Here is a 25,596-nt window from a genome sequence, read left to right as displayed (position 1 = left end):
AGATGTGCCCAACAGCTATGACATCACCCTAAAGCAGGTCTTTTCTCCTTCTCCTTCTCCACTCCCCACCCCCCTGCCCAGCTTTACAGGAAAGATTCGGAATGTAAAGGGATTTATCAGGTGTCTTATCATAAATGTGCTTTATATCCTGAAGTGCATCTGCAAGCTGGTCCTCATAGGTAAAACCAGCTGTTAGCTCCGAATCAGGGCAAATAAACAGAAAAAAGAAAAAAGATCGTGCACAGGAAAGAAAGAATTTCCAGCAATCATGTATGTTGTGGGAAAGAAGAATAAAATCAAATATACATCTCGTTTGTCTTTAAGCATGTGATTTCTCTTGCTGTCAGAACCATAGAATCATAGAACCATAGGGTTGGAAGGGACCTCTGGAGATCATCTAGTCCAACCCCCCTGCCAGAGCAGGGTCACCCAGAGCAGGTTGCACAGGAACGCGTCCAGGCGGGTTTGGAATGTCTCCAGAGACGGAGACTCCACCACCTCTCTGGGCAGCCTGTGCCAGGGCTCTGCCACCCTCAAAGTAAAGAAGTTCCTCCTCATGTTTAGGTGGAACTTCCTATGCTCAAGTTTGTGCCCATTACCTCTTGTCCTGTCCCCGGGCACCACTGAAAAGAGCCTGGCCCCATCCTCCTGACACCCACCCTTTAAGTATTTGTAAGCATTGATAAATTCCCCCTCAGCCGTTTTTTTTCCAGACTGAAGAGACCCAAATCCCTCAGCCTTTCTTCATAAGAGAGGGGTTCCGGTCCCCTAATCGTCATAGGTGAATTTGCTTTCTGAAAAAAAAAGCTTTTTTTTTTTAATCTGAAAGCAAATTCCGCTCTGGATTTAGCAGCAAGCAATGCTGCTCACAGTGAACCTGGAGAGATCGTCTTTGGACGGTAAATCAAGCTCCATTTGTTTAATTACTAGCAGCTCTGCTGAGGCAGCCAAAACAGATGTAAAGTAATGCTGCCTGTCGTGGCGGTTTCAGCTCCGAACACTCCTCCTCAAAACCCCCACCCACCACCAAATCAACTTAACATCAATTAACAATTAACATTACGCCTGAGGGACACATGGATGGCAGAATTTAGGTGTCAGGGACCTGGAAAGTGCCCAATGAATGTAGGTACCTCTTGGGAGGAGACAACCCTGGAGACGAAATCACAGCCTAGGATCTAGGTGGATTTTCAAGTCTGAAGACCCAATTTTAGGGATCTTGCCCTAGATCTTGCCCCTATTTCATACCAGAAGAATTCTATTAGAAGAAAGAAACATGGGGCTTTGGGATTGTAGCAGGTATAAAGGGATTTTGTAGCATGCTTTTCTATGCGTAGCCTGAAAGGGATTTTGTCTTCATTTTCCATAGGTGTATTGAAAGCACGGAAATCCCGTAGTCTTTTCTAAGAGTGGGGTTTTTTTACTTTATGGGGTTTTTTTACTTTATGGGGTTTTTTTATGTAAAGGTCTTTAGGTTTCCACCTTTAGGAAAACCCCTGTGCTTTCACCACCCAAACCCCACGTGTTTTGTTGGATGAGGGGAAAAAGTGCCTACGCCAAGGAGAAAGGCTGCCAGGACAAGGAGTATTGCTCGTCACTGCACAGCATTTGCTGGGAGAATGGCCCATACTGGTGCTAAGAGGGCTGGGGGAAGATTTTCATGTCCATAAAAGCACAAATATCTGCTTAAATGAACAAAGAGGACGGAAAAACACGAAATGAAAAAAAAAAAGCTAAAAGCAGTATTCGCTCTTTTTGCTCTTTAAATATCTGCAGCCAGCAATGCTCACGGTGAGTGCCAGGAATGGGAAAAGGTTGATGAAGGGCAAGCGCCAGCAGCCTCAGCCTTTTCACACTTGTTGCTGCTGAATCATACATAAATCCACAGAACTCCATATAGCCCGGTTTGGGGCTGTGCGAGTCACTGCCAAGACAGTGACATCTTCGGGCCAGCGTAGACTTTCACAGCATGGAGAGTTGCATTGACCATTCTGAGGGAACCGTGGGGGCAGGATTTATCCAAACATGACAGAAAAATGTGTATCTGTGAAAAAAAAAAAAAAAGAGATCAGGATAAAATTAATTTTTACTGCAGCCGTTTAGGTCTTGGCTTTGTGAAAACCGTTTCAAGCCATTGCCTTTCCTTAGGCGGGTCAGCGGGCCAAATCCAATGATAAATACAAAACTCTGAGATCATTATTCCCTTCTTGGATTTTAACTGATGAAAAGCTCCATTCTGTTTGGCTGGGCTGCGGTCCAAAGCCCAGTGACCACCCTGCTGCAGCAAAATGCTGAATTAGGGTATTCTTGAAAACCTAAAACATCACTTATGCTTTTCCTGATAGGAAACAGATAGAAGTCTGCCGTGTCTCTATCTTTAATCATTCGTGCCCTTGCAATCGTCTTCCTCCAGGGTCTATAAAGCCCTCTTGCAGTTGAAGGGTGTAGCGGTTGGGATGCTTGGTGCCACCTTGGTGCCATCAGAGATTTTTGTGCCGGCATTTCACTCCTCGAAGGCAGGGGGAGGCAGGGAAGGCTGGCTTCAGGCTGGGCAGCGCAGGGGCAAGGCTGCCCGAAGCCCCCCAGCAGGCTGGGGTTGTGCCGCTGGCTGAGCAGTGGCTGGGACACCCATCTCTGAGCTTTCTGAAGGTGTTCACCAAAGTATGGTGTTAGGAACATTGGCTGGATCCTGCTTGAAGTAATATTTTGGTTCCACAGGTTTTAATCCAGGGCATGAGTTCAGTGCATTTTTCTAAACAGTCTTAAACACTGATTTCCAGTGGTCCTGTATGTTCATGCTGGAATATTTTAACATTAAGCTTCACCTTACTTCTGATTTTAAGTGAGGATGAGCATTTCAGGACAAAAAGAAACCCAAACCCCTTAAACCTATCCACATCCACTGCAGTAGGTGAAACTTGCCTTCCACAAGAATTCCCAAGCATATTATGGCAAATTTCCCCAACCTTTCTGCAGCTGTGCTGGCAGGGGGCCAGCAGGCTAAAGGCAGTATCAAGTTGAATGTAAAGGTGCAATATACATAGCCCAGAGCTACCAGCACAAAAGGCTCTGCCCCGGATCCCACAGCGGTGGAGGCCACCGTGGCACCCAGTGTGCACCCAGCCCCAGGCAACCAAAATATGTGTTAAAAATTATTTGCCTCTTTCCTTGTGATGAATAACAAAGTCCTGTCGCTCCTGGAGCATCTTCTTCAAGCTTGTGGCTGAGGAGCACAGCCAGTCTTCTCCTGTCTTCTCCCAGGAGGATGTTTCTCCTCCCTCTGGGGAACCTTCCACCGAAGGAGATTCTCCCCAGGCTTTCCTTCCCTGTGGCCGTCACCTTTCTTAGTCTGGGTAAAACAACGTGTCTCCATTTTCTGAACTCCCTGCAAGGGCTGCATGGAAATGTCAAACCTGTCTTCAATCAAGGAGTATGATTTTTGCCTTGAAAACAACAGTATGACACCCCTCAGCCTTTCCGGGGCTGTGGATGCTGCTGTTCTCACTGCTGGCTGCCAGAGGTGTTGGCGTTTGGTTTGGAGCGGGCTATGGATGAACCCAGGTGCGGATGCAGGATAAGGGAAGGAGCCTCAGGACAGGCTGCTGCAGGTGTGGGATGCTGCCTTGCTCTCCTCCATCCCCACTGAGCTCTTTCTGTGGCGCTTTGTAGTGGCATTACAGACTCGTGATCATTGCAGACTCCAGCATTCATCAGCAGTAAGAAACGCTGCATTTAACAATGTGGTTTTTTACAGTTTTAAAATAGCAATTGCCAAAAACTTCCCTGACTCCAGTTGATGCTTTGTAACTGGCTGGGCAGGAGTCCTCCTCCTCACAGCCTGGCACAGCATGGCCAAGGCAAACCTGATTTGGAAGAACAAAGACGTTTCCTCTCTCTTGGCAACAGCAGCAATACATACCTTGACTAGAGCAGGGCATTTGAATGTGTCCCCCGTGACATTCTTGTAAGGCCAGCTAAGGAAATCCAGGCCAGATGAAATCATTAGTCCGTGGGTGCACAAGTGGTTGAAAAACATGCTGAACTTATCACAGTTTGCCATCAAACTGAAAATTCATTTTTAATGGGGTCACCCAGGGACTGTCCGGGGCCTGTTTCTGTTTGATATTTTCATTAGTAACTCGGATAATGGAATAAAGTATGCTTATAAAATCGGCCCATCACACTAAGCCAGGAGGATTGTGAGCATATTGGGGCCCAGGATTAAAATTCAAAATAGCTATGAAAAATCGGAGAGGTTTTCCAGAATCAACAAATGGAACCAAAGAGAGACACGTGCAAAGTGCAAGGAGGTCAAACAGACTTCAATTGAAACAGGGGGTGACTGACCAGATGCCAGAAGAGACCTGGGAGTAAACACAGACCGAGTGACCACAGTGACACCTACAAGTGTACCCATGCGGATGGGAAGTCCAAGGGATGCGTGGTAACTTCATGGCACTGGGAACATCTCAGCTCAAGTGCTGCATCCAGCACTGGGCATCACCTTTTAAGAAAGACGTAAATGAAATGGAAAGCCCCAGGAGACCAACAAGGGTGTTAAGAGGTTTACAAAACCTGACCTGTGAGGAAAGGCTGAAAGAGCCTGAGGTTGTTTAGTCTAGTGAAGAGAAGATGGATGGGTCTGGAGGGAGCAGGATAACAGCCTTCAGAGATTACTGTAAAGAGGATGAAAATCTGTTGCCTTGATGTTCACTGGGAGTGGGACAAGGAGTAATAGGTTTAACTGCAAGCAAAGGAGATTTAGATTAGATATTAGGACAAACTTCCCAGCTACAATCAAAGATAAGCTCAGGAGCAGGCTACCTTTGTGGGCTGGGGGAAGGTAGTCATTAGAGGTTTTAAAGAACAGATTAGATGAACATGTGTCGGAGACAGTCTATAACAGCTCAGCTCACCTCAGCACCAGGCAATAAGCCACATGGCCCTACCTCGCTGGAATTGGTTTGTCTTTCCCTGCAGTAATTTGCTGGGGTTTTGCAGGAGCTGAGGGAGTTGTGTCAATAGCTCTTGGTCCGCTGCTCGGGAAGCAGTGCAGCTCCAGCAGGAGGAAAATCCAAACATCTACTTGGGACATGAGTAACATGAGCACGTGGTGGCTGGTACTTACACAGGCATTAGCCACAGCTGCATGTCTTTGCTTACAGAGCAGGCAGAGCTTCTTTTCACTTCAAGCTGTCCTTGAGCTTCCTCGCTCAATGGGATCCTTCCTTAAAACCTCTCCTAAGGCGCCTGAAGGCAGCCATGAAGTTCTCTCAAGTCTCATTCCTGACATTTAAGGAGGTTTGGTACTCGGAGGGGTACTCACAGGAACCATCTAACACCAGAGTACTCAGGTTATAAATTGAGTCAATCTCTACAACACAGTTCCTAATTAAAGTGCTAAAAAGTAAAACATCAATGCTGCAAATGGCAAAGGCAACCATACTGCTTTGTACGTCAAACCGATTGTACATTGGTAACTCATTGCCTTCCTATTTCCCTTCCCCTTTTCAGTGTCATACAGCCTGTGATAAAATGAGCTTTAAAGAGCAGATGGTTAAACAAGATGTGCAATCTGCTTACTATTATAGCTTCTGCCCTGAGCTGTGAATCAGTGTCTCTTCACTGCGACAGTCCGGGGTTATTTGAGCATATAGGTTTGTGTTCTAGGAAACAGTAAAAATTGTCCACTCAATGATAAATAATTGCTTCTTCTTTAGAAGCACTTGTTATCACCTCCTCATACTGAATATTTTTAGTACTAGCAAAGTATCTTCTTTTCAGCTCCCTTGAGACATCTGCTCTCCATATGGCGGATTTGCCTCTGTTTCCACGGCCTGTTTCTGGGAAGGAGACTCCCGATATGACAAATTGGAATTATTTCCAGGTCTTCAAACACTTCACTAGTTCCTGACTCTTGTAATTGAGCCTAACAGATTCTGCACAATTGTACACGTTTTAATCCCTCTTGCCTACCTAATTTTTGTCATATTGCTTTGGCTGTCAACAAGCTGCCCTTAAAACATCGATGTGAGGTTGTCAGTGGCAGAGAGCTGCTTACGAGCCAGTGCCGGTGCTGAGCCCACCTAGGGTACATCGACCCACCGAGCCATCCTGCTCCGAAAGCTCCTTGAAGAAGACCTGTTGGAAGCCACACGGTCACCCCACCCTGGCCGTGACAGTGGGACCGCTGGTATGGGACCACAACCCCTTTGGGCATCCATGCCAGCTCAGCACCGCGACTCATGCAAGAAAAAGGGGGCCATCCCATTGCTATGGGCCGGGCTGTTTGCTTTTTGTGGTTTCCAAAGCTCATTCTGTGCAGCGAAGACTTGTTCTGCAATCACCCGGAAAGGGGACAGCATTTTTTTTTCCTTTGGTTTGGCAGTGAATGCCAGAGGATGGATCAAGAGCTAAAAGATAATCACTCAGGTTTGTGTGTTGTGCATATATCTATAGTTACCCTCTTATTCCCTATTGTACCCTGTGATGTATGTGTACTCTCTGACCTCACACTATAAAACACATCCACTATTCAAATATATTTCCTCATGCCTTACTATAGGAACTGTCAGCTTCAATTTTTCTAGAAGCTGTTACAGTACAAAGAGACGCAAAGCTGTGTCAAGCAATTCATTCAGCACAACATGATATTGCGAGTAACAGCGGAGGAAAACCACACAGCTGCTTTTTTGAGGGCAAGGCCTTCCCAGGGCATCAGTGGACAGTGCTGGATATGAATTCCTTTGACTCTTAATATTTTAGTTTGTGTATTTTAATAACAGTCAAAGTATCCATTCTCCTTCCGTGCTTACAGAAATCCGGGAAGCGCTATACCACTCCATCGGAAGGAAGCGGCGTGCGTGGGGAGGAGCGGCACCGACACTGAGCTGCGGAGAAGTGAGGAGCGCCCCACATCAGCACAACCCACCCCATCGTGCTGACCCCCTAGTGCACCACCGGTCTCAGGTTACGCTGAATCGGCCGTGATTTCATCTTGAAAATCTAATGCTTTAAACTCTCCACGCATTTTTTTTTCCCAAGATCTATAGCTGAAACTCCAAGGATATAATATGTGGCCATGAGAAATGCATCAGGCCATACTATCTTTTCTATGGTACTTATTAAATCCTTCTTAATTAGAAATAAGAGAAGTCAATTGTTTTGGCAGCTGAGTGCCACATACAAAGTACCGGGATAAAAGAAAAGTACTCTGCTGCAAATACCAGGAACAAAGTAAAAGCAGGGTAACCCAGGTGAAAAATAAAACCCATGAAAAAAACCCAATGTTTTTCTTATATTTTTAGTTAGTGAGAAACTAACCTACCTGGTTTTTTTATTCTTTAAGTAAGATATATGGAACAAAGATTTTGTTTCTTGCAAATTAAAATAATATGTGGACTTGCTCTTTTGAGATAGCTCAGAAATCTGTGTTTTATGGAGATGCAAATAAACTTTGCATACAAAGCAGCAGATAGGGCACATTCAGCAGCGATGTTATCGCTTAGCTTCTGCATATAAGATGGTTTCTGCAGCTAAACAATATTAAATGTTTTAGTAATTCATTGCATCATTAAGGAACTAAAGGGCAAAGACGTGTCAAACTGAGTACTCTGCTTTGTCTCAACTTTTCCTACATCCAAGGTTACAGCAGGACAGTTCAGAGGCATGTTCCCAAACACTGAATCACTGCCAACATTTTCTTAATGGGATTAAATTGTGCGTTGTTACACTACAAAGACATATTTTAAGTATGCTTGGCCATTTATTTGATGTATGATTCTCCTTGGCTGAATTATTATTCTGGGTTTGTGAATAGTAAAGTCTTTATTTCATTACTTGCTGTAATTCTTCTTCTAAAATTTATCCAATTAATGATAGAGATATTAATAGAATGGAGAAGCAAGATGGGTCATTTAGAACTTTTTCCCTTCTGTTAGTGTCACTATCAATAATTGAATAAATACTAGGAGAAGTACAGCATCTTGATGTATGTACAATTAAAAAAAAACCCAACTGAATTGATAAATAACTGTCCAGAGGGACTATCCTGAGATGACACCCTGCCTCGCAGAACCAGAAGGAGGGTTTTACAGATGGCAGCAATACCAACCACAGCCAAAACAAGGCACAGGCTTGTCAGGGACAGGGTTTGGAGGCTGGGATGGGCATGAGGATGGGGATGGGGACAGGGGGAGGAGGGAAATTCTGCCAAACTGGGCCTTTGGCATCTTTCTGCCACAGGCAATAGAGCAGCAGGGATCATCTCTCCAAAGTCATCCTTGGGCAGTGGTACAGGTGGCAGCCACAGCACGCCAAAAGTGATGAAAATATTTCTGGTTGCTGCAAATTCTAGATGAAATTGTAACTATGCCCTATGAAATTGTATTATGAAATTGTAATTCTGGATGAAATTGAAGGGACGGCAGTGTTCCCTCCCTTGAAGCTGGCCAGACGAATGTCCACAGCACGCTCAGGTTTACCAGGCTCCTCTCCTCCCACCTCTCTCCCAACGACAGCAGCAGCTCAGCCCCCCATCCCAGCGCAGCACAGGATGGTTGCCCGTGTCCTGCTGAGCAGCTGGAGCGAGCCCAGGCACCGGAGCCCTGCGCCTTGTGTAAGCACAGCAGAAACACACACTCTGCTGCAAAAACTAGTTTTGAGGTCTCATACAAAATAATTTGTTGACTGTTGGTTTTGAGACCCAGTAACAACAGCTTGTGGACAGAGGGGACCATGAGGAGCGGCTGAGGGAGCTGGGGATGTTCAGCCTGCAGAAAAGGAGGCTGAGGGGAGACCTTATCGCTCTCTACAACTACCTGAAAGGAGGTTGTAGATAGTTGGGTGTCAGTCTCTCTTGTCCCAGGTAACAAGTGATAGGACAAGAGGAAATGGCCTCAAGTTGCGCCAGGGGAGGTTTAGATTGGATATTAGGAAAAATTTCTACACCAAAAGGGTTATCAAACACTGGAACGACTTGCCCAGAGTGGTGGTGGAATCACCACGCCTGGAGGTATTTAAAAGACAGATAGACGTGGTGCTTAGCAACATGATTTAGTGGTGATTTTGTCAGTGTTAGGTTGATGGTTGGACTTGATCTAAAAGGTCCCTTCCAACCTAGTCAATTCTATGATTCCCCGCTCCCCCACCCTAAACTCTGTGATGCTATTTCATCCTTATGCCAGGACCAGCATCTGGCCTGGGCAACCTGAAGCAGGAGAAAGCAAGTCCCTGCTACAGAGGCGGTGGGGATTTCAATCACGCTGAGCAAATCACGCGAGTGTTGCCTGTTACAGAGATGGGGAGGAAATTAGAAAGCTGTAAGTAGATGAATCTGGGGCCACCCAGACAGATGACACTGATGCAGGACCCCAGCCAGCAGCGCTGGAGACCTCTGTGTGCCCACAGCGGGTGGCTTGCTAGATAGCAGCAGCATGGTAAAGCCTCGCAACAGCCACAATCTGTATTAATGTGGACACAAGCTCTAACTGCAGAGTTGTTAACCATCATAAAATGTGTGCTACAATAATTTTTGAGAACTCAACACTCACTACAAATGTATCACGACCAGGACTCTACAGTGCTTAGTTCCTGCAATTGTCCTGCAGCTGAAGTCCTTCTCTCGCTTAAACATTGATTTATTAAAGACTTGATTCTGATCTTATTTCACAGCTATATAATTCCACTGCTATGACGTTATCCCAAATGACTTTAAAATACAATGCATAAATGTGGAAAAATTAGGAGGATTGCCAAAGGGCGCATGGGCAGAACATTTATATATTTGGTTTTGATGCTGAAGACCATAAGCCTGATTCTCCTCTCTTGAAGACTGGTAGAAACCAGGACGAGCATATTGCAGTTACGCTGGTAAATATGAGAGGATAATTAAGACAATGACTTATACCACAGATCGATGCTTTCCGTCTTTCTAGTTTTATTCTAAAAACCTTTCAATTTCTGTGTGTAATCACCAAGGGTGAGTATTGTTGACTAACCATGCTTTATTATGAAGCAGGGTCTGTCAGCTTCTTCCCACAAAGGTTCTGAGACAACACTATCAAGGTCTGCACTGCTAACAAGGACGGCACCACTTTCAGCGCAAAACCCACCATTGGTAGAATTAAAACAAATTTATGGCAAAAATTAAAACATTTATATTTTAACATCTCCAGACTTTATTAGGTGTTCTTTATACAGTCATCTGGTATGTTTAAAGAGTGAGCAATCATATAAAAGGAAATATGGTCATAACTGATTGAAGTAATAAAACCCTGAAACTAAATAACATCTCATAACTCATTACACAGCATATATTAGATTTCATTACATCAGTATATGACTTAGTAGTAAATTCTCCTGTTGGTCATAAACCTCTAAAGTGTTGTCATCCTGAAAAATGAAATTAAAAAAGAGAAGAAGACAATGCCAGGACGTTACGTTGGTGCTCGTACTGCTACAGCACAGCCCCACCTGGTGTCGGGGTGAGCTGGACTTGATGGGCAATGCCAGGGACGAGCAACGTGTTTCTCCCCATTGCTGCCACCATGTCCAGGACGAAACTGTCCCTTGATGTGGGGGACTGGCATTGCCAGCGGTTCATTTTTATGTAGCCAACCTGCTGCTGAGCTCGTCACCCCTGTATGCTGATGAACTCACATCCATCTCCGGCACTGGGGAGCTCCCATGAGGGTGATGGGCGATAGGTGAGTGCACCTTCCTGATTGACACCCTGCTCCATCGCTGCCCTGCTTGTGGGTCTGAGGGGGTAGGACCCACCCTCGGGGAGGAGAGGAGCTGGGACTCATTCCTGACACAAGCTCACCAGGCCTCTTGCTCATGGCTCCTCTGTGCTACAAACAGCAAATCTTTCACAGAAACTGCACAAAAATGCATCTTTGAGCTGGGGACAGACGCTGGTAAGTGTTTAAGCCACCCAGCTACAGCCTTAGGGACCTGGTCTCCATCTTCTTGCAGTCCCCAAGGTCTTGAACTCTTGTTGTCCTGCAGCACAGCACCAACACCACACCTGGGGCTCCCTCCAGCTGCACAGCCCAGGTCCGAGCAGGGGACCAGCCCTGGTGCTGGACAAGTTGCTTCTCCCCAGGGCCAGCAAGGTTGCAGATTTTCCCCAGGTTCTCCTTCCCATTTCAGTGTCAGGGCTGGCATCTCCTGCCTCAGGACCAGATGGGCTTCTGCTAGTGAGGTGGGCAGCGGGTCCCTCACCCCAGGCTGGGAGATACTGCCAACATGATTTCTGAGCAGCCCTAGGATCGCCCCACAGAAAGATCCTTGTGGGGGATCTCAACCCCTCCATGCAGCTCGCCAGAGCTCAGGCATAAGGTAGGCTCTGAGACATGTCCATGGCACCGGCCTGGCAAAGCCAGCAAAGGCTGTTGTGGCTCTGGCTGTCAGCTATGAACAGTGGATCTCCTCTTCAGCTCCCCGAAAGGCTTTTATGTTTTTATCCTTTGAGAACCAATCTCCCCTCCTCCATTTGACAGTTTATAATTACCCAGAGCAACTGATCGGCAACTGTGCTGTTTGCAACATCTGGGAGATCTTAAGGCAGATCCCAGTCCAAGCTGTACTGATGTAATTGTTTTGCTGGGTGAAGGATGATAACTCTCCCCACGTGTGTTTATACTCCTTCAAAATAATCCAATGGTTTTTTTGAAGCTCACTTATGTCAACACGTGCTTTATTGTGTCTTATGTGTTTTTAAAGTGCTGGATGGAAGCAGCTGGAGGAGAAGTCCCCTTTCAAAGCACACCTCCTCATGTTCTTTTTGGAGTAGCTCGCTGAATTGCTATAAAGTATTAAGGCTTTAATGGCTGTTTTGGAGGTGTCCAGCCACACCAACGAGTTTGATACACATATAAAAAGCTAAGTATAGAAATGAATCAAAGAAATCCCTGAAAGCTCTAGGGGTGGAGGTGGCTACACCCCTCCTTTCCATGAGAAACAGTAGAAGCCTGTGATCAGATATGAACGAGGCTGTGCGAAGCCAGGCACTCTCTACCCCAAGAACCAGCACAAATGAATGGCTGACAAACCTACCAGGTTGTCCAGCAGAAGATGCTGTTTGCAGCAGAAGTTGTCCTCAAGACCTGGGGAACGGACTGGCCAGATAACAGTGCTCCGTGGGGTAAGCCAGGTGAGCCTGGGCTACCTTTTGCAAACATTAAACTACAGATCTAAACGTCTGATATGTCATAATCACATCACCAGTCCTACAATGGAAATAGCAGTCTGTCCGTAAGACAGCTGTACTTCTGAAAGGAAATAACGGTCTGTTACTTTTTCCCTGGAATTTCTTTTATTCTGTTTTTGGTTTGTTTTTTTTTTGTTGCTGGTTTTTGGGTTTTTTTTGAGAATAATAAAGCATCTCTGGCTGCTCCTAGTGCAGATCCTGGTCCTGCCTTTGCCCTGCTACAGCCTAAGTGCTCCTAGGCGGGGACGACTGCCTCCATAAAGCTCCGAAATGCTGATCTCACCCCTCCTCTGGTACCTCGGCTCTTGCAAGGCGCAGAGCAGAGCTGAGCCAAACCTCACCTGGCAGCAGAATATATTTTGCTTTTTATCAGAGCCACCTCCACGCTGCCGTGACAGTCTGGTGAGTTCCAGCCGGCAGGCTGGGTGCCGAGCATCGGCGGAGGCCTGCTTATGCACTGATGGAAAATTAAAGGAGTTTTCTTCCGTCGCCTTCTTCAGAGTGAGAGGCTGCAGCTGAGAAACGTTTAGGATTTGAAGAATTTTTAGTTAATTGAAGTAAACCAAACATATCTAGCTGCTTTTATGGCTATTTCATAATAGCATCTTTTTAAGCTAATACTCCACTGGGGAGCACAACTTGCAGACAAAAAAAACCCTCTGAAGTGCCTCGAAGAGATCTGAGCTTTGGACTCTGAACTTTGCTGCTTATAAACAATCATTTCAATCTGCTGGGCCGCAGCGGGAGTATGAGGCTTCATAAAAGGGCTTAGGTGTTATAATACCGAGCGCAGCAGCGTTTAACTCCACGTCTCGCTATCCAGCCTCCCCGTGCAATCCAGAAGATTTAGACACAAAGAACCAGATCCGCACAGGCCAGCGGGGAACCACTTTAGGAACCGCCGAGGAGAGCACAGCCCAGCTGTGCTGAGGTACCTCTTTCTGATCGGGTTTCAAGCCCCAGACCCTTCTCCGCACAGGAACTGAAGCGGCACACTCTCATAAAACAGCAACAGCAATTCCTTTGGAATTGCTTGGGCTTTGGAAGAGAAAGATCCAGTGCTCCTCTGCAGAGATGCAAGCACCCCAAACCCAGAGCTGCCCCGGCGCTGTTGGGACAACCTCTTGTAACCGTTCTGGTTTTCATGGAAAGAAACAGATGAGGTTGGGCCAGAGGAGATGGACACTTAGGTCACGTCCAAGCACTCTGCAAGCAGGACAGGGAGAGCTTGGGCTCCACTCATGATCTGGTTCAATTGATGATACTTAAATATTCCTTAGGGAAAATTTGTGCCTCAGTGAGTGCCGTGACCCTGGGGTTCCCAAAGTTAGGACATATGGCAGTCACTCTCTGTAGTGGCCTGCAAAGCAGCCTTTGCCAAACCACCACACACCTCTCCTCACTGTCCTACTCAATGGTCCCTTTTCCCAAAATATGTTCAACCACATTTTTCTTTCTCCCCCTTCCCAGTGGCCATATTTAGTCCACACATAAATGCCCCAACCTCATCTCATCCTCACCTTGCATGGCCAAAGCAGGCGAAGGGCATCAAGGTGAACTTATTTTCCCTACACTTCTTCCAAATCCCTGCACATGGTTTCCTAATCTTGCATCTACCCTAACGCCTCACCCACGTTCTGTTCCTCGCTCAAGCCCTTGTCTTATCTCCTTGGTGCAGGTGCCAGGGCTGGCTCAGGGCTCAGGTACCACAGGAGAGAGCCAGGCAGGGCAGAAGCCATGACTGAAGACAATCAGCTGGTGGGCAGTAATTGCCCGAGCTGGCAAGTGCCTCTAGGCAGGTGGAGTCAGGCATTGCCCTTATTTTGAAGCAGCTTTTAAACCAGCTTAGGAAACAGCTCTAACCAACTTACTCAAGTCAAGGTCTCTCCTGGCGCAGTTAATTGAACCTTTCAAAGCAGAACAGCATCAGCCAAAGGGACTAACAGCCCCACTTGCACTCCAAGAAAGATTTTCATTAGAGAACTAAAGCATTTGCGGAGAAGGGAACTGAATCCACACCTTTTTGTGAAGAAAATGGAATTGAGCCCACAGCCCACCGGCATAAGCTAGCATTAAATCACCAGCGAGCAGGAGGCGTTGAGGGCTCCTTCTCCTGACACGCCATGAGAACGCCCACCTTGCCGGGGAAGCAGAAGCACGCACAATTTCTGGCACCTTGGGGCATCAGACGAGCTTGTCACCTAGTCCCAGCACCACCACTGCTGAGGTCCTGGATGAGCTGGGAACTGTTTCACACTGAAGGATTTAAAAAACTGCATCAAAGGAAGTTTGCAGCTCCACATGGCCTGCGGAGGACTTTGAGGAAACAGAGTTTTGGGACCAGGGCCAGTTCTTCAAGGGTGCTTAGATGCTAACCCAGACTGTTTACAATGGAGATAGCTGCCTACAGATTCTTCAAGATCTTATTCCTTTGGGCCTTAGACCAGCTAAAAGAGGCTAAGAGAAGCGAAGTCACTCAAGGCATTCAAGTCAGCTGCATACCAGGTGGGACACCGAGTTCCAGCCCCGGTCTCACCCCAGAGCAGCGGTGGCTCTGGTTCCTCTCTGCCTGCTCCACACCGCGAGGGCAGCCCTTACCCCAGCCAAAGTTTCAGTCCATGAAAACTGACCGCAAGGGCGCAGCAGCACTGTGGGGAAATCCTGAAGATAATCTTTGACCTTTGCTATCTAGAGAGAAAACGCTTCAAGTAGGAATGTGTTTACCATATTAATGCTAAAACAGTTCCATTAAAATGACAAGCATGATGTTTCATCAAAATTCTCATGAGATTTATATCTGCTGTAGCTCTCCTTCGGATGGAAGTTGGATGTAAAACAAACATATGTTTCTTGTTACAGTGCCGCAAAAAATCCATTGTTTCTGGGTTGACTGAATTCAAAATTTAAAGAAATCAGTCTGCCATAACAAACATGATCTTCAGCAATCAAAACGCATTCTTATATTTCACCATGTATTTAATAAAAGAACTTTAAATGAAGCACAGGTTGGCTTAAAAGTGATGAAAATTAATTAAAACTGTCATCAAACTGCAGGATTAGCAATATCAACTTGGACTCCCTCTTAATTTGACACACATAATTTAGACATGCCAAAGATGTTGTGAGCTCAAACTACAAAATGACCTCAAGTAATTTATAGAATCTGTATAGAATTTATATCCAAAAAACTACATTCATGAAGATGAAGGTTTCAAAGTGAAGTTAGGAAATGCAAGATGCACCATTGCCCTGTGCGTTATGATATGACCTTAAATTGCAGGTTCACATTTTTGCCAGTAGGAACCCTTCTCATTCCCGAATGCTTTTCAATCTTCTCGAGGGCACGGCTCAACCTTGCTTTCTGCACTCCGTACAGGCCACAAATGTGTCAGCTTCTTTATAAATATTTCTGCACTTCCCATCAGACGAATAAGGATTGTGAGGTCTTTTTCAAACCTGTGAGAATCCCTGTGAGATTTGCTCTTGGCATCACCACCTGTAGTATCCACTGTGTCTACGGATGAATACTGACACTTCCACCTAATATTTTCAGACCAGATCTACTGACCCTAGACATAGATGCGCCTTCTCTGCACTTCTGCAGAGGTAGCCCCAAGCGCCACATATTAAGCATTTACCAAAATACTTAGTGAGTTTCTGTGAACCAAGCGTCTTGCTCGGCGTTACAGAAGAACCTTGTGACAGCAGCAGAAAGAAAAACCAGTTCTCCAAATCCGAATGCTCTTTCCTTCATCATCAGACCATCTTTCAACCTCTGGCAATTTGACTCCCTTTACTGTTACCAAGTTTTTCCTTAAAATGAAGTAATTTTGCAGATAGCAAGCTTGTAGCTGCACAGTCCTGCGTCACTCACGGAGGAGCACAAAGCCTGCACAAGGAATATGTCAGGATCCCAGGGAGCTGCACAGGTGGGATGGAAGAATTAGAAGGAAATTACAGATCTGAAAATCCCTAATTTTTGCAATTCCATTCCTTCCCATCCCAGATATTTTTAAGGATAAACGTAAGGATTCAAAAACGGGAATCACACCGACCCTCCAACTTGTCACCAGCAGGATTCAGCCCATTCATACAAGAAAACTCCCATTTCCTCTAGCTACAGAGTAACGCTAGTAGCTCAGTGTGCACAGAGGGGAACACAACAGGGTGAAATACAAAATGTCTTCCAATTTACTCATCGATTAGCCAGCAGCACAAGCATCCAAATCTCACATCACACATTCTAGGTGAGTTTACAGTCTCTAACACAAAGCTGCTACAGATCCTGGTTCCCAGGCAACAGATATCCCTGTCTTACACCCACCTCCTTCCTCCCTCTTTCTCACTATTTTCAGATTTTTCTCAAAGAATGCACACCCATGTCTGCCAAAAAGCAACAAATACATTTTCCTTACAAGTATCATTCTAAGTTACAACTAAACAGTATTCATCGAGCTTTTTCAAAATACTTCAACAGGAGACCACTGCACATCATTATGGGAACTTAAAATTAAAAATGACCAATCCAAGTCAGAAGCACCGGAAAACACGTCTAAATGAGAGATGTCAAACCACCTCAGCCTCAGTGAACTGACAAACTTTTAACATGGCTTCCTTTTCACTCCTCCCCTTGAACTCCTACAAAGATCATTTGGAAAGAATCTTTTGTTAACTTCTATACTTGACTTTGACTCTTAAAATGTTGAATTTGAGTGTAAAGAGGTCAGTGATTTCAGATGTGTTAGGCCAATTGCGGCACAGCTGCTCTGTGCTCCATTCAAAGGTCAGCTTATTTTTAAATGCCTGATGCCAAAAAACCCCTTTTCTCTAAACCAAGTAATTTTTGAAAGACTTTTGAACCACCCTAATCCAAACCTATGGTCAAAGAAGCAGACACTGTCTTTCTACAAAATCCTAGTTTTTGTAGAAGTTTGACCAGCTGTGCCTTCCAAATGCTACGTCCATTAGATAATTAAGTCTTCTAATATTATTCTAACAGATAATGAAATAGTTCTAATTCCATTAGAAAAAAAAAGTATTCTAATAATAAGTGTGAAACTTCAGGCCCTGTTTGTCTCTTGGAAGAAAGTTAAGAAGTTCTCAAAAATACATCAAATTATGTATGCTTCAATCGTAAGATTTTACTATAGGAGATAAAAGAAGCCTCACATTCTTAATATCATCACCCCACTTCAAGAAGTATCAGTGATGCAGATATTTTTGCAGCATTTTATTTTACCGCATCAGGCAGTGAATTTTTGAAATAAGTATTTCACCCAGGGATCACTGTACCCATCCTACAGATGTAAGCAACTGAGGCAAGCAGATGAAGGTTAATAACAGTGATGGGCAAAGCTAAAAGACAGTTTCCACTCTAACATCTAATCAGGTATTGCATTTATCTGGTCATAAGTATCACAATTACAGATGTGGTTTACTCCATATTTACGTAATATTTTTTTTTTCCTGAACTGCTCTAGCTTTTGGTCAATGGATTCTTGCATTTGGCAGACAAGCATTCATGACAAAAAAACAACAAAAAAACAACCAAACCAACCTTGGGACTATCACACAAGTTTGTGTACTTCACAGAGAGAACTACATGATAGGCTTTGAATTGCACATGTAATACTAATATCTGTCTCAAATGAACACTACCATTAAACTATGGAAGACTAAACTCAAGGTCTTCAGCCAGCAAGAGCTGGTATTTTACGGATAAAACTGAATTCCTTGTGTTGTTAAGCAAAGCCTGAATTCCACTGGTATCTCTAATATCATTAAGCCTGATAGTTTAAAATACTTCATACCAATCACTGGAACAGCAGTATGCTTTAGGCCATGAAAAAAATATACAGGAAGTTAATTATGCTGATGAAAGCACATCAGCATACTACTTTTACCCTTTAGAAGGACAAAAGGTCTCATGAAGCTCAAGTGAGACAGTCATTACGGTTTATGTGAAATGGTTTATATCTTTTAAGGATTAACAATGTATATGGTATAAAAAGCTAGTGAAACGTTTCAAGATTTTGTGATAAAGAAATCATCTACATTTTCCATTATTGTAATATGTATATACTCAGATGCACAGATTACATTCTGCTATCTCATGATGCCACTGTAATATCAAGTACTGGTCCAGTATTGTCTCCGGGGAGAAGTGACGAAGGAAATAAGCAACGCCTTTTTAATTTAACAGAGCAAAGAGCACCAACAACCTTGTGTGTTTCTTACTTAACCCTACAACTGCAGAAAACAGCTGTATTATGAAAAGGGTAAGAATCAAAATGCTGGAATGAAGACTGCATACCACCACGTTAATATGTAATGTATATACTCACAGGAAAGATCTGAACATTAGCTTGTTAACATTTACAAAGAACTCCTCCAAGTAGATTTTATACTTTGACATGTTTATTTTAGTTGGATGAACAGATTCAATGAACAAGCTGAAACAGTATTCCTCAGCCTCACATTTGCCTCCCTGTAGACTCCTATAACCAAATGTTTAAAAATATCAGAAATATGTGGATATTTGCATGAAGTAGTTCAATAGTTATTTCTTGTTCCATGCTTCTCTTTCAAGTCTTTCACGGATTACTTCTTTTAGGTATGGTTCAAGATAGTGCTTATCCTGAAAAAGAAGAGAATATATTTAAGCTTATAGGGAGGTCCAGAAACATCTCAAGCCGTTCCTACAGATTACTTGTCCCTCATTCCTCCTCAAATTTGACTAAAACACAACCTAACAAGAAAAAAAAAAAAAAAAAGAGACATCAAACATTGCTTACTCTGAAAAGGTAAACTTCGTATCTGCCAAGTCCACAATGACAAGTTCTTCACTGCAGCAACCACTAATTCCTAATGCCTCGCCAACATTAACAAGCAAAGTCACACTTCCAGCTATACCTTTAGAAACAATGTTCTTTTGGCAGATACCCAAATGTACAAGATCCACTTTAATTAGTTCAAAGTCCAACTATAATACTCTGGAGAAACTCATTTTGTGCTTAACTTCTAAATAGCACTGTAAACTTGGATTCAACCGTGTTTAACACTTAGAAACCAAACTGCTGCTTAAGGAACTACACAACCAGTTATTCAATGCAGCAGTTACCTAAATACGAACAATAAGATCACAAGAATAAGCCGCTGCTTATATAGAGAAACGTAATACCCTTGTACCATCCTATAGTCAAAAGTTTAGTGATAACATTCCTCTCTGTCTGGTAATTTGGAGAAAGCCGAGATGGACAGTAATGCAAAATCTATGAATCAATCCACTACAAAAAGGAAGTCAGTTACATCTGAAAAGAAAGATGTAGTTTGTTTATCAAATTACAAGACAACAACTTATTTAATACAAGATTTCCTTTTAAACTGGGGTTGTTTAGCCTGCAGAAAAGGAGGCTGAGAGGACACCTTATTGCTCTCTACAACTACCCGAAAGGCAGTTGTAGAGAGGTGGGGGTCGGTCTCTTTTCCCAAGTAACAGACGATACTAGAGGAAATGGCCTCAAGTTGAGCCAGGGGAGGTTTAGACCGGATATTAGGAAAAAATTCTTCACCAAAAGGGTTGTCAAGCATTGGAACAGGCTGCCCAGAGAAGTGGTTGAGTCACCATCCCTGGAGGTATTTCAGAGACATACAGATCTGGTGCTTAGGGACATGGTTTAGCGATGGACTTGGCAGTGCTAGGTTAACAATTGGACTCAACATTCTTGAATTTAAAATCTAAACCATTTATGATTCTATGAAATTATTCTTCCTTGGCATCTTTATGAATAAAAGCTTTGGCTTGAGATTTTCTATAAAATTAAGAAATTAATCAGAAAAGCAAGAGACCTTTTATAAGAATTTCAAACTAGTTACAGTGTACTACTTTATCTGATAGCTTAGAATAAATATTTTGACTGAATACAAACAACGTGTTATGGCTTGAGTTGTAGTTTAAGCTTTTGTCTTCTTGAGAAAAAAACCCTAATTTCCACTGGAAAAAAGAGATTTTTAAACAGCAATCAAAAGTGTTGTTTTCCAGAGGTATCCTACGAGATACACACTCATTTACTCACTATAAAAAACATGGAAGTGTGTAGGTCTTAGAGATTGAAAATCCCAAAGACCACTCATAGCAGTGCCATTTAAATCCTCCACCTTGGAAACACTCTGTACACATACCTCTTCATACTTCACCCACTGGTCTTTTGGAAGGATTTGATGTTTCAGGCTTAAGTCGAGTGCTCGCTTTATGCGAAATATTCTTTCATTGTAAAGATGTTCTGGAAGTCTCTTCAGTGCTTCTTTTACATCATCATCTTCATACAATGTATCGTCTCGCATTAATCCTGTACCAAAAAGATTTTACAATATCACTGAATAAATGATCTTAAGTAAGATTTAAGATTGACACAGGTGTTTCTACATAACATGGGCAAAACATTTCCAATGTAAAATTATGAAGAAAAACTAAACCAGTCTAGAAGAGAACGACTAATTGCTCACAGCAAACAAACTCTAAACACTGGCTTACACATACTCTATTTGTTTTTAGTCCTTTTCTTAAGAAGAAATGGGGGAAATTGGTATTTGATTCAATGTGTTTCATAAGAGTATGTATATACATAGAACAATAAGTATTCTGGATCTGAGAGGTGGACTTATGCTCACCTGATTTTCTATCTGTATTTAAGATGACTGTCTAGGTAAAGGGTTTAAGAGCTCTGGATCCATTAGAGCCAGTCAACCCCAGATGTGACTACTTCAGTACTGAAGAATTATTCTCTGAACTCCACTGTCCATACTGACTAGATCTCCATCTACTATATTAAGTTATGTTTGTGGCCAAGTTGGTCCCCCACCCCAAATCAGAAGTTAAATTGGGGAGAAGGACCAAGTCTTCTCAAAGCCAAGAGGACCCTCACACTGTTTGTGGAACAAAGGACTCCTGAAATTCAACCAACCCTGCTTTAAATTTCAGTATTAACAACATAGGACAAAATGTTACTTCTGTAACATTCCAAGATTGATACAGATTGCAAGAGTATACCTACTGACTTGTGATTAAAGGTTTTGATCTTACATGACTCCTGATAAAACAGAAATTTCTTTTGAGCTACGTATATTTGAATAGTTTCGTAATTTATTTCAAAGGCACAGGGAGCATGGCTGCTAGTTTAATCACTAGATTAAATTTGCTGTTTCTCCTCAGTTTTCATTCACATTCCCAGAAAAGGGGCAAAAAGGATTAGTGCCTTTAAGAATTTCAGCAGACAGATATAAAAAGAGGGGCTAAGCACCGCATCTCTGGAGGAAAGACCTAAGCTTATTCCTCTACAGTTGTCCTGCAATTTTTTTTTCTAATTTCCCCAGGGCAGTTATGTTAACTTCCTTTAAATTATTTTGTCATATTGTGGTCAGCAGTAAATTACAGCCTCTGAATATTCAGATTCTCTTGTCATTCAAGAACAGTTCTGACATGTAAATAGTTGAAACAAACTTGGGAACAACTTTGAACAAATTGACGACAATACCATCAAGGCAACCTCCTCTACTTAAGGATAGGCTATTTTTACTACTTCACCATTGTGCAGGCTAGAGAGACACTAAGTGAAGTTATGGTGATACAGAGGGCAGAACAAACTAAATCCTTTTTTGCACTTTGGATACTTTACATAAGGATCCCAGACAAACTGCCGGCTACCAGCAGGAACCTCTCCAGCTTCAAGGGCAGCCTTCAGGTTAGAAAATACTGGCTAGGGAAAGTGACTTGGTGGGAAACAATAAGTAATCAAGCTTTCAGGACTGCTTTGTGCAACTTTTTTCAAGTGCTCCAGCTTAACCTTAGCTGTTACAAGTTATGTCACTGAAAACAAGAGCAAACATAGCAATAAAGAAGTCACTGATTCATTACAAGGTAACAAACATGATGACTGAAGCTATTGCTAACTTTTTCCCCACAGAAGTATTACATAATTTTGATCAAAAAGACTTATGCCAAACTGCATGTACATACAATAACTAGTTTGAGGATTGTTACATTTACAGAGTTTTTAAAACTCAATGAAACACTTACCGAGTTTGTTGAATCCAGCTGCATTATAATACCACTTGCGAATCCTGTCTATCAGGCGACCACCTCCTGCAACTGAATGTGACCATCATCAGTTGCACAGCAAGATAAAATTCAACTTTTACACACTACTATGACAGTACACAAATATTTGCTGGCCTCTTTCACATGCAGCAATGCAACACTACATCAGGTTTGAATCTGAACATATATGACTTGGCCTCTCTGCTTTTTAGTATCCCTTAATTGACACTGACTACATGGAATGAGTGCTTTTACGTACAATAGTTTGACCTGTTTCACTAAATTTGAATATTAGACTGCTTTAAGACTTGGAACAATGCTAACAGCTCATTGTCAAAGACAGCACCAACACTTTTAGGCTCCATAACTCTTACTTAAACTAAAAAGATAATGTTGTACAAAAAGCAAAAGCTTCATGCTTTTCAAATACTTTAAGTTTCCCAGCTCTCATCATGGGTTAATTTGCTTTCAAGGACGTCATACTATTATGTTGTTAACTTTCTGCTCTCCCCTTTAGTTACTTAAATACCATTCCAGAGCCTCCTTTTTCAAAGAGCTGCCAAAGTCAACTGGAAAGTCAACACTGAAACCTCAAAAAAAGACCATTTACTTGAAAAAGAAAAAATAAAACACACCACATGTAGAATGTTCATCTTTCCTTAACTGTGATTTTGGATAGCAAAAGTGTTTTTTACATGTAATCAAGAGTATGATACAGTACCACATACCATTAAAATCACTCAACAAGGGGCCCAGAAATCCAGGAACAGCACAATATGGGCAATGCAGCCCAATGCTGCCAGGGCAAGCTATCTTTCATGACTTTAAGTCAGTTGCCTTATTAAGTCACCCCATAAAACCAGTGCTATGTGTGACACCAGTACAGCACTGGCACACTACCTCATCAGGCCTTATTCTTTCGCGCTTTAGGCCTTGAGAAGGAACAACACCAGACCAACTAAGCCTGGAGTCAGTAACCCGGCAGGACACCAATCCCCACGGCCCCTCGGGGGCAGCCCAAGGGCTCCTCCAGTGCTCCCGGGCACCCTCTGCCCCACCGCTCCTGGAAAACCTCGGTATCGGTGCCAGGCTCCCTCCGCTGAAGCCCAAACCGAGGGGACGACGAAGGAGACCTGCCGGCCAGGGCCGCGCCAGCGGTACACCCGCTGCGGGCGCTGCCCCCCGTCAAGGGCACAGGGCGGCCGGCGCCCACCGGCTGCCCATCTCCCCCTCACGGCCCGCCTCGCCTCCCGGGGCGGCACGGAGCGAGCACAGCATCACAACAGCCAGCGGAGCGGGGGGAGGGTACAGCCCCACACCACCACCCCCAGCCGCCCAACGCCTCACCTGATGCCCTCGCCGCCATCTTGACCTCGGCGCGGCGCGCTGCCTTCTGGGTAACCCTCCGCGTCCCCAGGGGGCGGGGGCGGGCCCGCCAATGCCGCCTCAGCGCTGGCGCATGCGCCCCGCCGCGCCGGGGCACGGCCCGGGCCCGGGCCCGCTGCGGGGCACGCTTGTCCGCGGCTCTGCCCGGGCGGGTGGCGAACACCCCCGAGGACGGACACTGTCCATCGGGCTCCCGCTAGGCCGCCTTCGGGCGCGGAAGCCCCGCCGTAAGCGCCGCGGGGCGCCCGGCTACGCTGAGGCGTGGAACGAGCAACAGGAGTCCAAGGCGTTAAGGCCGTGACTCCCACCATGGTTTTAAATAACGGTGTTGGAGAATCGGTAATTAAGCCAAGATTAATCAGTGCTTGCTCAGGAGGAGGAACACGACGCGGTCCCCTCGCATTGCATGTGTACTGCAGCCTCTCTGCAAACGGGCAGCGACTCAAAAATCGCAGTATTTTGCCAGCGTAGTCCGAGCCTTTGCTAGCAACACCCGCGTCTTCATCTGCACGGCCACAGCCGTAGCTCAGGGCCTGGAGAATTGATGTGGACAAGCGCTGGCTTCCGCGTTCGGCTATCCCGCTGCCTGTGAAGGCAGCTGAACTGGTGTAACTGGGCCCTGTGAAGATTCTGTAGACCGACAACTGCGAACTGAGGGGTAAAGGTGAATATTAGCTAAAAAAAAGTTTATGTTTGTAAAACACAGTAGGCAAAGCATGAAGCCCATCATAGAGAGGAGCAGAAACCTCTCTCTGTGCAGGTATGGCAGCTGCCAGGTGAGTGGCTCTGTTTTCTGAGGCACAGGTCACTGCCTCCCCCCAGCAATTCCTTCAAAGACCACTGCATTTTTAAAGAAATAAAATAAATACTTGGAATTATTCTAGAAATAGTGCTACAGTAGCCAGTTTCAGTCAGAAAAGCACACGGCTGAATGTGGTAAGCAGGCAAACGGCACAGCTCAGAGTGCGTGTCAGCAGACCGCAAAGGGTCTTTGGCATATTGTACCCAGCAAGCCTCAATTAATCAACACGCTCAATCAAAGGCTGCTTGTCCTTATCAAGAACAGCAGACTACAATAAGTTCGGTAATTCTAGGCCAAACATTTCTTCTAAAGATTTTTTTTTTCATCTTAAAGCCAAAAAGTATTTGGCACAATCCTCAAAAAGTTCTATCCTCTCTCCCCTTTCCTTTTAGCACTCCCATAAAATCTTTTGCTTCCTTTCTTCATGGTATTTCTGGGAAGCTATTTTGGCATATGGTCATGCATTTAACATTTCAAAGAAACTGGTTTAACTCTGGCAGCAATCATTTCTACATTTAAAAATATTAAATGAATTAAAAGCTCAAACTTGGAGACGTTCAAAATATACACATTCTATAATATAATTTATAATGTTTTGTCACATGGTAATACAGATCATGATAAGGACAGCAGAGTAAATCTGCAAAAGCAAACTCTACTTTGGCATTATGAACCCACATACTTTATATTAACATTAATGTTTACTATAAACAATTTTTACTAGGTTGTTTGAAGACTGTAGTTTATTATTAGCATTTAATAGTCAAAATCTAAGTAAGTATATTGTACTTAGATATTTTTATTTAAAAGCAGGGAGTGGGGGAAAGTTTTAGCCATCACATTTCAGCCACCACTTGAGATTAAATTTGTTATGCATCTCCACCAAGAACTGTCTACTTAATAGAGGATTTCAAGTGATCTTCCCATGCCCATGGAGTGGGAAACAAGAGACCAAAAGACAAAAGAAAGCATCTCAGATATATATTGCAGACAATGAATGTGGCTTTTTACTGTGTTTTAAGTGAAGATGCCCCAGTAAATCATCTTGCACCCTGCTTGTTCTGACAACGCTCCTTTTCTTGGGTGTTGTAATTCAAA

At 44.0% G+C, this 25,596-nt stretch overlaps 1 protein-coding gene across 1 annotated transcript; it reads right to left on the bottom strand.

Moving 5' to 3' along the window:
• Positions 1-18,609: 18,609 nt before the first annotated feature.
• Positions 18,610-23,778, bottom strand: LOC128905945 (cytochrome b-c1 complex subunit 7). Its single transcript, XM_054192633.1, has 4 exons — positions 23,658-23,778; positions 22,290-22,361; positions 20,396-20,562; positions 18,610-18,851 (listed from the first exon to the last, which is right to left on the bottom strand). The coding sequence occupies exons 1-4, from the start codon at positions 23,674-23,676 to the stop codon at positions 18,774-18,776; spliced, it is 336 nt and encodes a 111-aa protein (XP_054048608.1). The 5' UTR covers positions 23,677-23,778; the 3' UTR covers positions 18,610-18,773.
• Between the last annotated feature and the right edge of the window lie 1,818 nt (positions 23,779-25,596).

Source organism: Rissa tridactyla, chromosome 2, assembly GCF_028500815.1.
Source record: "Rissa tridactyla isolate bRisTri1 chromosome 2, bRisTri1.patW.cur.20221130, whole genome shotgun sequence".
NCBI lineage: Eukaryota > Metazoa > Chordata > Aves > Charadriiformes > Laridae > Rissa > Rissa tridactyla.
Note: the sequence above shows the minus strand (reverse complement) of the source record. Positions and strands in the feature narration are given on the sequence as shown.

Bases quoted from the DNA above. Each gene is read 5' to 3' on its own strand.
- LOC128905945 (XM_054192633.1), bottom strand. The intron at 20,563-22,289 runs GTAAGTGTTTCA...TTTTTGGTACAG, and splicing joins AGCTGGATTCAACAAACTCG to GATTAATGCGAGACGATACA. The intron at 18,852-20,395 runs GTATGTGTACAG...CTTCTTTTTCAG, and splicing joins AGTGGGTGAAGTATGAAGAG to GATAAGCACTATCTTGAACC.